Here is a 12,272-nt window from a genome sequence, read left to right as displayed (position 1 = left end):
CTAAATAACTTAACCATAAGTTATTATGGTTAACATATAACCACAACAACATAACCAGAAGCAAAATTTACAGCTGGGAGTAGAGTCCCTTTAAATCAGCTCTAAACTAGGCAGCAGAGTCTTTAGTATAATACTATCTTGAAAACATCCTAAAAAATAACTTTCATCACTCTAGTTAAATGCTTTACCTCTGTACCTCTATACAGCATTTTTATGAATAAAAAATAGACCTAAAAATAACGACGACAAACCCAGTAAAATGCTAAAGCTTGAGCCAAAACAAATAAAAAATAACAGCGGAACCAATGAACGCGTTGTGATGTGTTCATTATTTAAGGCTGACCTAAGCAGCGAGTGAAATATACACTCTATTTCATAGTTTATTTCTGTAACAGTTTATAATTTACTCTTTTGTGTTTGTATAGGTTGTTTTTTTTTTTTTTGCTTACAGGAGGCAGATACGCCTATGCATAAATGCAACTATTACATCCTTCACAACAATGACATGAAGTTCACATTTATTTCACAGAAATGTCATGTCCTAATGCTCATCTATGCTTGGTAATTACAGATGCGGAGCACTAGGCGGCGCTCTGCGCAGTCACCGTTCTGATGGATAGATCCCAGATACAATGGATATCATGGATAAAACGAGAGAGCATGTTGTAGCAGAATTTCCCTCCGGATACGCCACACAGACTGAGGGAGACAACACATTTACAAAGCACTCATGTCTGGGATCTCTTCTCACAATGATGGCAGGCTAAGTGCCTGCGACAAAAAGAAAAGTGTCCATGGTTAAAACACAGAATCCACAAGTGTGCGTTGTCTCGGGATTATTTCTCTTGCAGCAGGGCCGGGATGTTTATGTTCCAGCCTATGGCCTGGCGATCAAAGCCGCAACTGAAGAGGTTGCAAGTCGGGTGATCTTCGCTCCAGACAGTGCAGCACACCATTCTGCGATGGCCCTGAAATTGGGTTCAAACAAAAACATCAATTAAAACAAATTTTTAGTAGGCCATTTTTGTTCATACCTATAGTTCATTGTTCCCCAAAGATGCAAAGCACCAATGGTGCTTTCAAAATACACACACGTCTAAGGTCTACTCTGCTTGGAAACATTACAAAAACTATAGGATCTTTATCACAGTCAATCACCTTATAGTTACAGGTCTCACAATACATTTATATTTCTGCAACATTTATTATCACACTTAGGATCTAAAATCATCATATTCACTTCAGATGTCCCATGTTCCAGCTTTATGGCCTCAGAAGTCCTATGTTCCACCTTTATTGTTCTCTCTCGACAACCATATTTACTGCACTGTTGAAAGGACCCTTTCTGATTCCTAGTTCACGGTGTCAGCTGACAGTTTGATAACTTAAAAGTACTGAACACCAATTTTTTTTTATACAGAGAAAGGAAGGGTTATAACCACTGTGAGCTTTGCAGCGCTGAATACTGAAAAATGGCCTGGATGGGAAGGGGGTTTAACACCGCGGATGTCAACTGGTTAACTTTGGAGTGTTATACATAAAAGAAAAAAAAAATAAGACCTACCCCGAAAATAAGACCTAGTGTGTTTTTTTGAGCCAAAAACAATATAAGACAGTGTCTTATTTTCGGGGAAACACGGTATTTTTTTGTCCATTTGTGTCCCATTAGGCAGATTTCCCTTCAGTTCCTGTCCTATAGCCACAACAGAAAGTGAAAGGAAATCCCTGAATGTCAGCAGGGTCGCCAGAACTACTGACTCCATCAGAAGACTTCCCATCTATTCCTGTTCTGGTGACAACAAAACATGAGGTTTTCTTTCACTTTCAGCGAGAGCAGTCATGGGGACAAAATCGAGAGGGTGAATCTCCCTAATGAGGACACAGACGGCAATAGAAACTTGACCGGTGTTCTAATCCTTCTTCACTCTTCTCAAAATGAGAAAAAGAAAAAAAGTTTGGGCTTCAGTTGCACTTAAAATACTTGCACTTAAGATAATTTTGCCTAAGTAGTACACATAAAAAAATGCTCCGGCCAGTAAAAATAAATAAATGTAAGCCTTGGCAGGGGTAGCACTACAAGGGTTAATTCCACTGTCTGGAATTTTTCTTAAAAATTGACCTTTTGTCTGGAATTCCTACGGATATGGAAGTGTACTTGGACATTCCTGTTTGGTAGCCTCTTTAACTTAGAACTTCAGTGTGTAATTAAGGCACTGTAATTAATGTAATTAAGGCACTCTGACTGCTAGTCACATGAGATTTGGTGAAACAACTGCTGTAGTGATCTATATTCTTGCTTGGGGTTCGGACACAAAGAAGCCCTGCCTCTACCAAAATGGCCGTCTCAACACAGGGACTCCATTTTTTTAAAGTAAGAATGAGCTATAAAGAGGGCCCAGTGTTGGGGCTGAAACACATCAGCAAGTTTGTTGCTGTCTTTACGCCATGATTATGGAAAAAAAAAAGAAGCTTTTAGAAGGATCCCGGTTTCGTGTGCCAAAGACTGCAATCTAATGGACATTCTACAGCTAACATGCACCTCTGTTGAAAGGAAGTGTAAGCCACATGGCCCAAGAACTCGGAGAGCTGTGATGGGTTTGCTGCGGCCCAAAAAGTGTTCTAAATGTTGGATGCTTTGTGATTACAGAAAGACCTGCAAAGTCTGTTTTTATTGTAATATAACAATGAAGAGAATTTTAATTGCCGATTGTGAATATCATCATCATCATGGGGGTCACAACTGCAATCACTGCATAATGTCTGCCCATTATTATATATTAGACAAGGTACGAGGAGAATTAACAGACACTTGAAAACCATAAATAGTATGAGAGGCATTGCTATTAAAAAGGTGCATTACATCTGAAGAAACCAAAATGAAATGTTAAGTCTCCGGTTGGCTTGCAAAGGAAGAGATAAAAAAAAGTTGCAAGATGCCTCAAAAAATGTATAAAACATGCCGGCTTTTAATTCGTATCAATGTTCTCCTCTGCTCCGTAACAGAACCTGCTTACCTGTCTGTTGCTACGAGGAAGGCGTGCTAATCGAACACCCGACATGTCAAATAACCGAACCTGTCTGTTGTCATGTGGAAGAGCGATGATTCTCTGGCCGACAGACACGCTAATCCTGGGAATCAGAGACGAGATTCATCAGGAGAAAATAATCATTAAACACTGATCATCACTGAGAGCTACTTCAGCACTACTGATTGTACTTGTTCTCCACTAGAAGAGTTATGGGTGGGAAATAATTAATAGGATTTCCATCGAGGAACAAGTGTATATTTATATAGATAAATACAGATACAAACTGCAGTTATACTTACATTAATGTAAACTCTAACAGAGCTAATATTTATCAACATGGCTAAAAAACAAATGCACTGTTACATTACACTTATTATAAATGTGTAGTCCATGAATAGAGCCGCCATCTACTTCCCCTCAACATGCCAAAAGGAGGAAATGAAAACAAACTAAATCCAGAATGCTTTGAATCTGCACGTTGATTTGCAGTTGTTTAATATATCACTTTAAAAGAGCAACTTTTCAAATTTGTCTGAAATAATATAAAGGCATCCTTAAATATGTTGTGAAATGGCCATTTAAAAAACACAACTGCACAATCAACTCCAAGCTTTTGCTCCCTTGCATATTTTATCATTTTTATTATACAGTGGTTTCATCCTGGCGGCCATTTGCAGTAAGGGCAGAGGTTTCCATTTGCCTTTGTCACTCCCCCTATGATGACATACACTGTATGTTAGGCGAGTAAGAGGCATAAATAAACCTATGAATGAAATCTCATGAGATTTAATTACTTCATCCATAGATCTGTACTGGACTTCTTGCATGTCTCATTACATGTCATGTTGGGGGAGAACCTTTTTCGCCAACTAAATCCCGCAGTTGACAAACTTCCTGGAAGGCATTTGTGAAGTGGCTATGTCACATGTGCCTTTTGAAGAACAGGAAGTGGCAATATAAAAATGTGTGTAAACAGATAAAGTTTTTATTTTGAAATATGACTTGGATGTTTATGAATCAGCACACAGAGTTGGATGCACCAGGGCTTTTTTATGTTTTGGGGGAAAGGCTGCTTTAAAGAATTTTGATTCCAGGCCCGATTTTTCCCCAAAGCATTTGTACCTCCTCTGCAAAGCTGATGAAGGAAGGAGAAGGGGCAGGGTGGGAGCTAATTATGAACAGGAAGGAACAGGTTGTTTGACATGGACTTGAAGGGGGAGCAGAATGATAGGGAAAGCAGAACGGCAAGTGATTGTGGCCACAGAACAAAGTGTGAACAGTGGTGGGGGGGTTGAAACTGCTGGAGAATGTAAACTCTATAGCACCTGAGATGCCACAAACATAGTGAAGACAAAAGGAAGGAGAGCTGCTATAGTATGTAGCTGGTGGAGGTGGTGGTGGGGCGCTACCAAAGCAGTTACTGCAGACACCATGGAGCACAGAAGCTAGGACAGATACTGGAGAAAGATGTCAATCCCAGGAGTGGACAGAGTGTTTACTGTTGTGGACACTGCTTAGTAAATATATAGTGGGGACAAACAATGAGGATAACAGAATGCCTCTACCAGGGCTGATCAACAAGATCTGGACTGCTTTCTATGTACTGCATACTTGTTGCTCAATATTATATCTTATTTGGATTTCTATATAATACTACTGATGTGTGAAAGATAACATATTGATCAGTGAGGTCTTTCTGCTCAGAAAGACAGAAGCTTCACTTATCTTCTAGAGCTATATTTCCACCAAAATGCTGGAAAAAAAACCATGGAGCTCATTAGGGATCATTTAAAGTAAATAATGGCATTAAATGCGATTGGACATTTGGATATCTCAGGTACAGCAGAGAGCAAAAGAAGAAGGAATCAAGATAGGAAACTACAGCTCATAAAAACAAAACGACCCTGGCCTATAAAACATTTTATATTTTGTTACCACTTAATTACTTGAGCATTATTAAAACTGAAAACTGATAGATCAGATATTTTCCATTGCTTAAAAACAAAAAATACTATAAATCAGAGTTCTGCTTAAAATTATGATTGCTTTCTCAGTAAACAAGAATAATTAACGACTTTGTTGTTGGGGTCTACACAACAAAAACCCCATGCGCTCCAACAAATGCTGAGCCATCAAATCATGTCAATCGCTGGTGGCAAATATATAACCTAGTAACAGCAATCGTACCCCATTACATTAATGTCTCAGCTCATTCGTTTGTCCTATTTCACACTCGTGAATTTTTGGCTGGGAAGAGAATGAAGAGTATTGAAATGTTATTTATATAAAGCTGCAGACTGGATCCACGTTGCTTCCTCTTGCAACACTGAAATGTGATTAGAGTTTGTCTGGAACCAGTGAGATGCATACGGATTATAACAAAACAAAATCATAATGTATTCCTTGTTTTTTAGTTGTACAATAGGGCACTCTATGAGATGAAGGACACAATGCTGGGTTCCTGGAGCACCAAAACTAATTACAGCACTATCCTTGAAATAAAAAGTTTTATTAAAAGGCGCAATACAGTAACAAGGAACACTGCTTAAAATGGATATTTCAATTCTTGGCAGATTACTTAAAGTAGCATAACCTTCCTATATATTTGAGAGACTTAAGCGGCATCTCCTCTCCATGTTTCCTACGCTACAAAAACTCACTCTCCTCACAGCATGACTACCAAATGCAATATAAACTCAAAATTCCACCGGGAAGCCAAACCCCTATATGAAAGCAGTAGCGTGATTGGTGACCCAAGACCTAAGAACTTTTGTAAGAGAACCTTGTCACTGGAGATTCCCGGAGATAAATGGAACCGGTGGTGACTCAACCCATATAGCATCACAAAACAACAATCTGGTTCCCACTGACTCTCCAAACTAGCCCTGTCCTCAAGGAATATCAACAATGTATGTTTCCCCACTACTAGGCGTTAGTCACCTATATGTGTATGTAAGTAATTGTAACTTAGGTAGTATAGCTACAAAGTGCCATTTTAATTTCTTGCTGTTGAGAGTTTTAAAGCTAAACCGGGCACTTTTTTAAAATATATTTTTCAAAATCCAGAGGGATATGAATCTACTTTATGTGCACCAAATTGGTTTTTATTATAGGAAGGTAAAGCAGAGGCAAAGTGCAGGAGGTGATAGATGCTGGATTAATACACAGATCTAAAAAAAAATAAAAAAAAAAATACACACAGGACATCAGGATTCAAGTAGGAATACGCAAGTAGACAATATTTGTTTAGCATGGAATTCACTTTAAACACTTGTTGACAATCACAGCAGACTGATTTCACTGTAATGCAAATGGGATTACATCTCTCAGCAGTGCGAAATTTAAATTTCCCATGTAGCCCTACCCTCAAGAGGATCATATGCTCTGGCAATTCTGTGCCCATATCAACCAGCTTCTGATTACAGAAACAACCAAAGATATCAAACAAAATCTAGTGCCAACAGCTACTACTGATACCATGAAAGAAATCATAACTGACGGTGCAAATTGCTTTAATCCTTTCCATTGTGCCTGCATTGTAAATTAGCATAAAATATGGGTAGGATGTATGTGAATAGGATGTATGTGAAAAGAATAAGGCTGCAAGTTGAAATTTAGGCCAAGCACACACGGATATAGACAGCGCTGGGTTTATGCCATTTGCATGACATTCCCACCACTAGATGGAACTGCAAAGCATAGGAATTTCTTAACCTCCTTGGCTCCATCTAGTGCCTGTGATGCCGTGAAAACAGCATTTGCAAAGCATATGGCTCTGCAGAACTTTTATAAAATCAGCCCCTACGTTTTGCATACTGCCGCTGAAAAACACAGCCAGCCTACCCTAACCTAAATGACTGATATAAAACACGAGCTGTCCCTGTCTAAGCAGACATCCTTAACTGTATTGCAGTTCTCTGCTATGCAGTCTAGTATGGAATATTCCATCCCTAAAGACAGCACAACCATGCAAGGAAGGCAACGTGTCACCCAGGGCAATTTTCAATTTTATCATGATGTGTCTTGCTTTGGTAAAAGTCACCAGACTATCAAGTACCCCATGCTGCTAATCAGTTTATCTTAAAGCCAAACTGAACCATGCATGCTTTCAGATTGCATACACAATAAAAATCTGCCCTCTTTCTAATTTATTATTTCAATGGCTAAGCACTGTGCAAGTGTTAAAAAAAAAAAAAAAAAAAAAACCCCCTGTGCTGCCCATCACGTATGAGAGTCAGACCACAGCTCTAACAGACCTCTCCTGATGTCCAGCACAGCTCACTGAACACTGCTAAAATCAACATCCACTCTGGCTACTTGAGCAGTGCTGTTGAGAAGAGCAGCCTTCAAGGGAGAATGTTAGAGAGCTGGGCTGCTGATTGTGTGTGAGAGTGGCAGTCCGACTCTCCTAGAGCTGCCAGCACAGGGATTTGTAACTGTTGCTGGAGCACTTCGCTGACAAAAACAAAGTAAAAATGAGGCATATTTATTACTGCATATACATCAATGTAATAAAGATGGTTCCGTTCCCTTCAATGTCATTTTATTTTTAGCCAATATTTTTTAAATTTATAGAAGTTTTGATAAAAGGGCCCTTTATGGTTTAAATAAGAATATACCTACTGAAACATTTGTCTTGCAAGAGGTTTTATTTTCATAACAAGGATTTTAAAATTAATTGAACAGCCTTAGAGTACACATACCAATGGTTTAGAGAATGTGACCAAGAACAGTATTAGATTTATGCATACTCGTTTACTAAATATATTTATACTTGTGTGCATCTCTGTACCTCGAAATTATAAATAAAAAATACACATTATTATAGATATATATATATATATATATCTATATCTATATATCTATATATCTATAGATATATAGATATATGGATATAGATATATTTCCATCCCTAGAGAATGAGAGAAATATATGAGCATTAACTGTGTACAGGGTTGCTGCCTGCTTTTCTTCTGTTCAGTCACATTCTATCGAAGGCCATAAAGGAGTAAGGAAAGAGTTTGTACATGCAGAGCTGTGATCCTCAGTAATACAAGAGGCTTCTTTTCCTGGGCTGCCGGATTGCGTCTTGAGAACAGAGTTTGTTAAGAAGGTAAAGGCACGTTCTAAAAGGACTTTTCCTTCTTAAAAGACTTAACATTGACATTTTCTGTCTGAGTGATGTAGAACGATTCCTGGTTTCTTTGCTTTATTCTTTAACAGGTAAGGATGAAAACAGTGATGTACCTGTGTGGAGCTTGCAGCAAGGAGAAAATACTTTGCATGCTTATCCAAACACGTCCAGCAACCAAACAAATCACAGGCAGGGAGCTATACCAAATACTGTCCTATTTAATCAAATACAACCTTGGTTTAAAACTAAAAAAGTTCCACAAAAAAAAAAATACACTTGCTGTAGAAAATGGTATAAAACATGTTTCTTGTACCTGTTTACTGCGGAGTCCGTACGAATAGTAGCAATGGGTGATCTCATGTTCTTTAAATCCCAGACTTTCACAGTACGGTCATCACTTCCTGACACCACATTGTCCCCCACGGTGAATACAGCAGAGGTCACGGTGCTTCAAGAAAAAAAAAAAGCATTAATAATTACAATGCCCTCTGTAGCTGCGGGTACATTGGAGCAATTCGTCCTCAAAGTGCATAACAGCAACACTGAAATTACAGCTTATGCCCCTTTCTGCCGGCCATTTAATGTAGACAAACAGCAAGTGATATAAACGGTTTAGAAATAGGTGGAGTAGAGGAGGTAAAGGGTCTACAAATAGATCATAACACAGGTAATGTTAATGCATATTTTGCTTTCAAAGCTGAGAAGGCAGTATAGAGTACACATTGAGAATGTAGATTACCAATTGAGTATTTTCCACTCAAAATCTGCTTTCAAAATAGAACACTTTTTTTTGTTATCGAAATTAGCTCGACTTGATGGACTTATGTCTTTATTCAACCTCAAATACTATGTAACTATGTAACTCTTGGAGAGCCAAACACAGAATAATCAGGCAGCATGTGGGCAAAAAGAATTACTCTCTGGCCTATAGAACAGTCACTTTTCTATATATTGGGGGACTACTCCAGTCCAAACTAAAGCACACAAGTAAGGTTGCCCATATGGTCCAAAAAACAGCATGTACGGAAGCGTCTCAAATGGTTCAAATTAACGTATGCACTGTATCATGAAAGTTCATTTGAGGTTGACAGACTCTTGTCAGGATGGAAGCCGAATTCAAATGTAGGAGGCATCAGTGTAGGTATATTTTACAATGGCTTCCATGGTCCCAAGAATGATACGGTACCAGCACTAAACACGTTTATCTGCTGAAATTTGGCAGGCACCAAATGTCAGTCCTAAAGACTTAACCAGCTGTAATGTGCCCATGTCTGGTCTAGTGACCTCTATGTGTCAACACTCCAAAGCTACATTAAAAGAATAGTTTATTTTATGGAATCAAATTGAAAGGCTTTTATCTGGATCTGGAAGTCAATTTAATGCTTCCGAGGACTAGATTAGGAAAACGGATTATCTGGCTGGCCAGAGATATCTGCCGGGCCTTAAACCTTTAGCTATTCTTCAACCGTTGCCAATGCATCTTTAATGAAGTTATTCTGTTTTCTGCTTAAAAATAGAACAAAAGGTTTTCACAGAAATGTTTTAGCAAGTCTAAAACCCATCTGTGTTCTACTATAGATCCCCCCAATGGTCAGAAATGCAGGTCATGGACCCCAAAGGAAAACCCAATACTGACCATCACAAGCAATGCCCATACTGTATAGCCAGCCCAAGATCTACCACATGTTAAATCAGACCTGTATATCTACAAACAGAAATGTGCATAAAGTTTCAAGATGATATTTAGCCTACTTAGAATGCAGGAGAAAAAAACAAACCATGGCACATTTTCTGTCCGAAATCATCACATTAATTCAGGTTTGTCAGCTTATCCTTCCAGTGCATTTGATTTCCTGACACATGCCTTAGCAGGGGTCATGAACATCTATTTCGGTGAATTTTGTAATTTTAATTTAAAATGTCAGTTGTTTCTGTCATTTCCCCGGTACTGCGGGAATTTGATTTCATGTTCCATTCAGTCTGCTGATTAGAGATTAGCACTATCCAGGTCACAAAGGCCCAATTTACGCAAGCCCTCTTAATTTAAATTGACATCAAATTAGGTTCTAATTAGGACCCGACCATACTGCATTAATGAGACAAAGTTGCTTAATGTAATTTCAGAGTGCAGCAACATTCCTCGTAAAATGATATGGCACCTAAATCCGTTCTGCCGTCCATTAACCCTTTCACAAGCGGACTGGTACAGGCATTACGTTTGACCCTTGAGCCCTGTGTAAAACTATTCTTGGAACCTTTAACAAGAATTTGAGTAAAAAAGTGAGAAGTGTTGCCGTAATTAACTTGTCTTGTCGTTTCTCTCAAGCCTAAAAAAAATAAGCTTTTTATTCCTGCAGAATACCGCAGACTTCATTTGCATACTGGAAACAAGTTTTATATGCAAAAGTACATTTGGTACATTTTTCAAATCATAAAATGCATGCAAAGTTCAAAGGGTCAATTTGGCCAATGATTAATAAATAACACTAGTTTAATGGAAAAGCAAGAATGCGGTTTTAAAATGAGGAACTAGTGAAATTAAAATAAACATGTCGAAAACTTAGTTAAAGGGGTTCTAAACTCTCCGTTTTTTTTTTGCCTATATCTACTGCTAGCAAGCAGTAGATATCGTCAAAAAGTTTTTTTGTCTACAAATAACGCTTTAACAGCGGTTTAAACTTACCTCGTTATCGCTGCGCACTCCCACGCTGAGAATCAGGAACTGCTCGTGCGGCCGCAAAGGATCTTGGGGCGGGCGCATGCGCAGTTCGGATTCTCGGCCGGGAGACGAGCAGAGAAGCAAGGTAAGTCTATGGACTCGTGCAACCGCGTACACCTGCATGCAGACACCGCTGGATTGGAGGGACAGAGCAGTCAGCGCTGGATCGGAGAGCCACCGCACCGCTGGAGGGACAGATGAAAACATCAGGAAAGAAGAAGATCGGAATAAGAGACATCATTTAAGGTAAGTGCTAACATTAACATGGGGGGAGGGGAATTTTTTTTTAACTTTAATGTCACTTTCATTCAAGCTGAGCATATGGAGGAAAATAAAAAAAACATCATCAGAGGCTACTTATAGTGAAAAGTGCATGTCAGAACAGTCAGTACATAAAGCGAGAGCGCAGCTAAAGTTATACACAAGTCTTCACTTTTTCTGTATGATGTAATCTTACCCCCATCTCCTGCTGAGGTTCCTTATTGGGCCTTTAATATGAGGCATGATGTCTAAGGATGAGGAGTAAAAGTGATTTTTTATTTTACCATAATTTTGACAAAAATCAGTAGATTGTGGGTTACGAGAGATGCTTTCAACAATCCCGGGCCTGTAATTGTTCTAAGAACCTCATTCATTTATTTTTTCCCCAGAAGGAAATACAGTCAGAAAAGTAAAAACCAAAAATTAAACTTGAGGTACACCAATAATTAACATAATAAAAAATGGAAACAAATACAAAGAACACTAAATTAAACAACTGAGAATGCTGTAAATACACCCAAACAAAACAAACAAAAGAAAAACACCTTTTGTAGAAGTTGCCCGTTCATAAACCTAAAAAAACAAAAAAGTTTTAAGGCGTGGATAATCTACACTACAGAAATATACCGCATGTAACGCAAAATTGCAAAATAATTAGGAAAGGGCACATGCTATTTATTAAACGGCTTAAGCCATGACAATTCATACATGGTGAGGAGGCTGAGGCTGCTTAAGAGGTAACCTTTGTCATGAATGACATATGACACAGCAAGAAGGCAATTTATCTTTTGCAGAGGATAAAGAATTCATTGGGAATTGTGCAGTATGATAACTTGTAATGCCAATTTTTAACCCCAGAAAACAAACATTCTGGATTCCATTCATGACCAAAAACATGCAACAGGCCTTTGTGACCACTGTAGGGCTGCAACAACTAATCGACATAATCGATGATTGAAAAAGTTGTCAACTTTTTCAATCATCGATTAATCGGCTTTTGATTAGTTGGCCCTGTCCACAGCTCCACAAACACTGCGCGCCGCACCTCCTCCCCACCTCACGCTCGCCGCTGCTAGACCTGCCCACCCGCATTCACGCTACACACGCCGCACCTCCTCCCCGCCTCACG

General features: G+C 38.8%; 1 protein-coding gene across 3 annotated transcripts in view; it reads right to left on the bottom strand.

The window, feature by feature from the left end:
* Nucleotides 1–626: 626 nt before the first annotated feature.
* WDR37 (WD repeat domain 37) overlaps nt 627–12,272 on the bottom strand; it is a 119,106-nt gene continuing 107,460 nt past the window's right edge. For all 3 annotated transcript variants that reach the window (XM_018554188.1, XM_018554189.1, XM_018554190.1), the window contains 3 exons: nt 8,477–8,611; nt 3,015–3,129; nt 627–968 (listed from right to left, as the gene is read on the bottom strand). In XM_018554188.1, coding sequence (XP_018409690.1) covers nt 837–968; nt 3,015–3,129; nt 8,477–8,611 — 382 coding nt within the window. In that variant the 3' untranslated portion in view covers nt 627–836. The remainder of the gene's footprint in view (nt 969–3,014; nt 3,130–8,476; nt 8,612–12,272) is intronic.

The sequence above is a fragment of the Nanorana parkeri genome, unplaced genomic scaffold (genome assembly GCF_000935625.1).
Source record: "Nanorana parkeri isolate BGI_ZX_2015 unplaced genomic scaffold, ASM93562v1 scaffold145, whole genome shotgun sequence".
NCBI classification, from domain to species: Eukaryota; Metazoa; Chordata; class Amphibia; order Anura; family Dicroglossidae; genus Nanorana; species Nanorana parkeri.
Note: the sequence above shows the minus strand (reverse complement) of the source record. Positions and strands in the feature narration are given on the sequence as shown.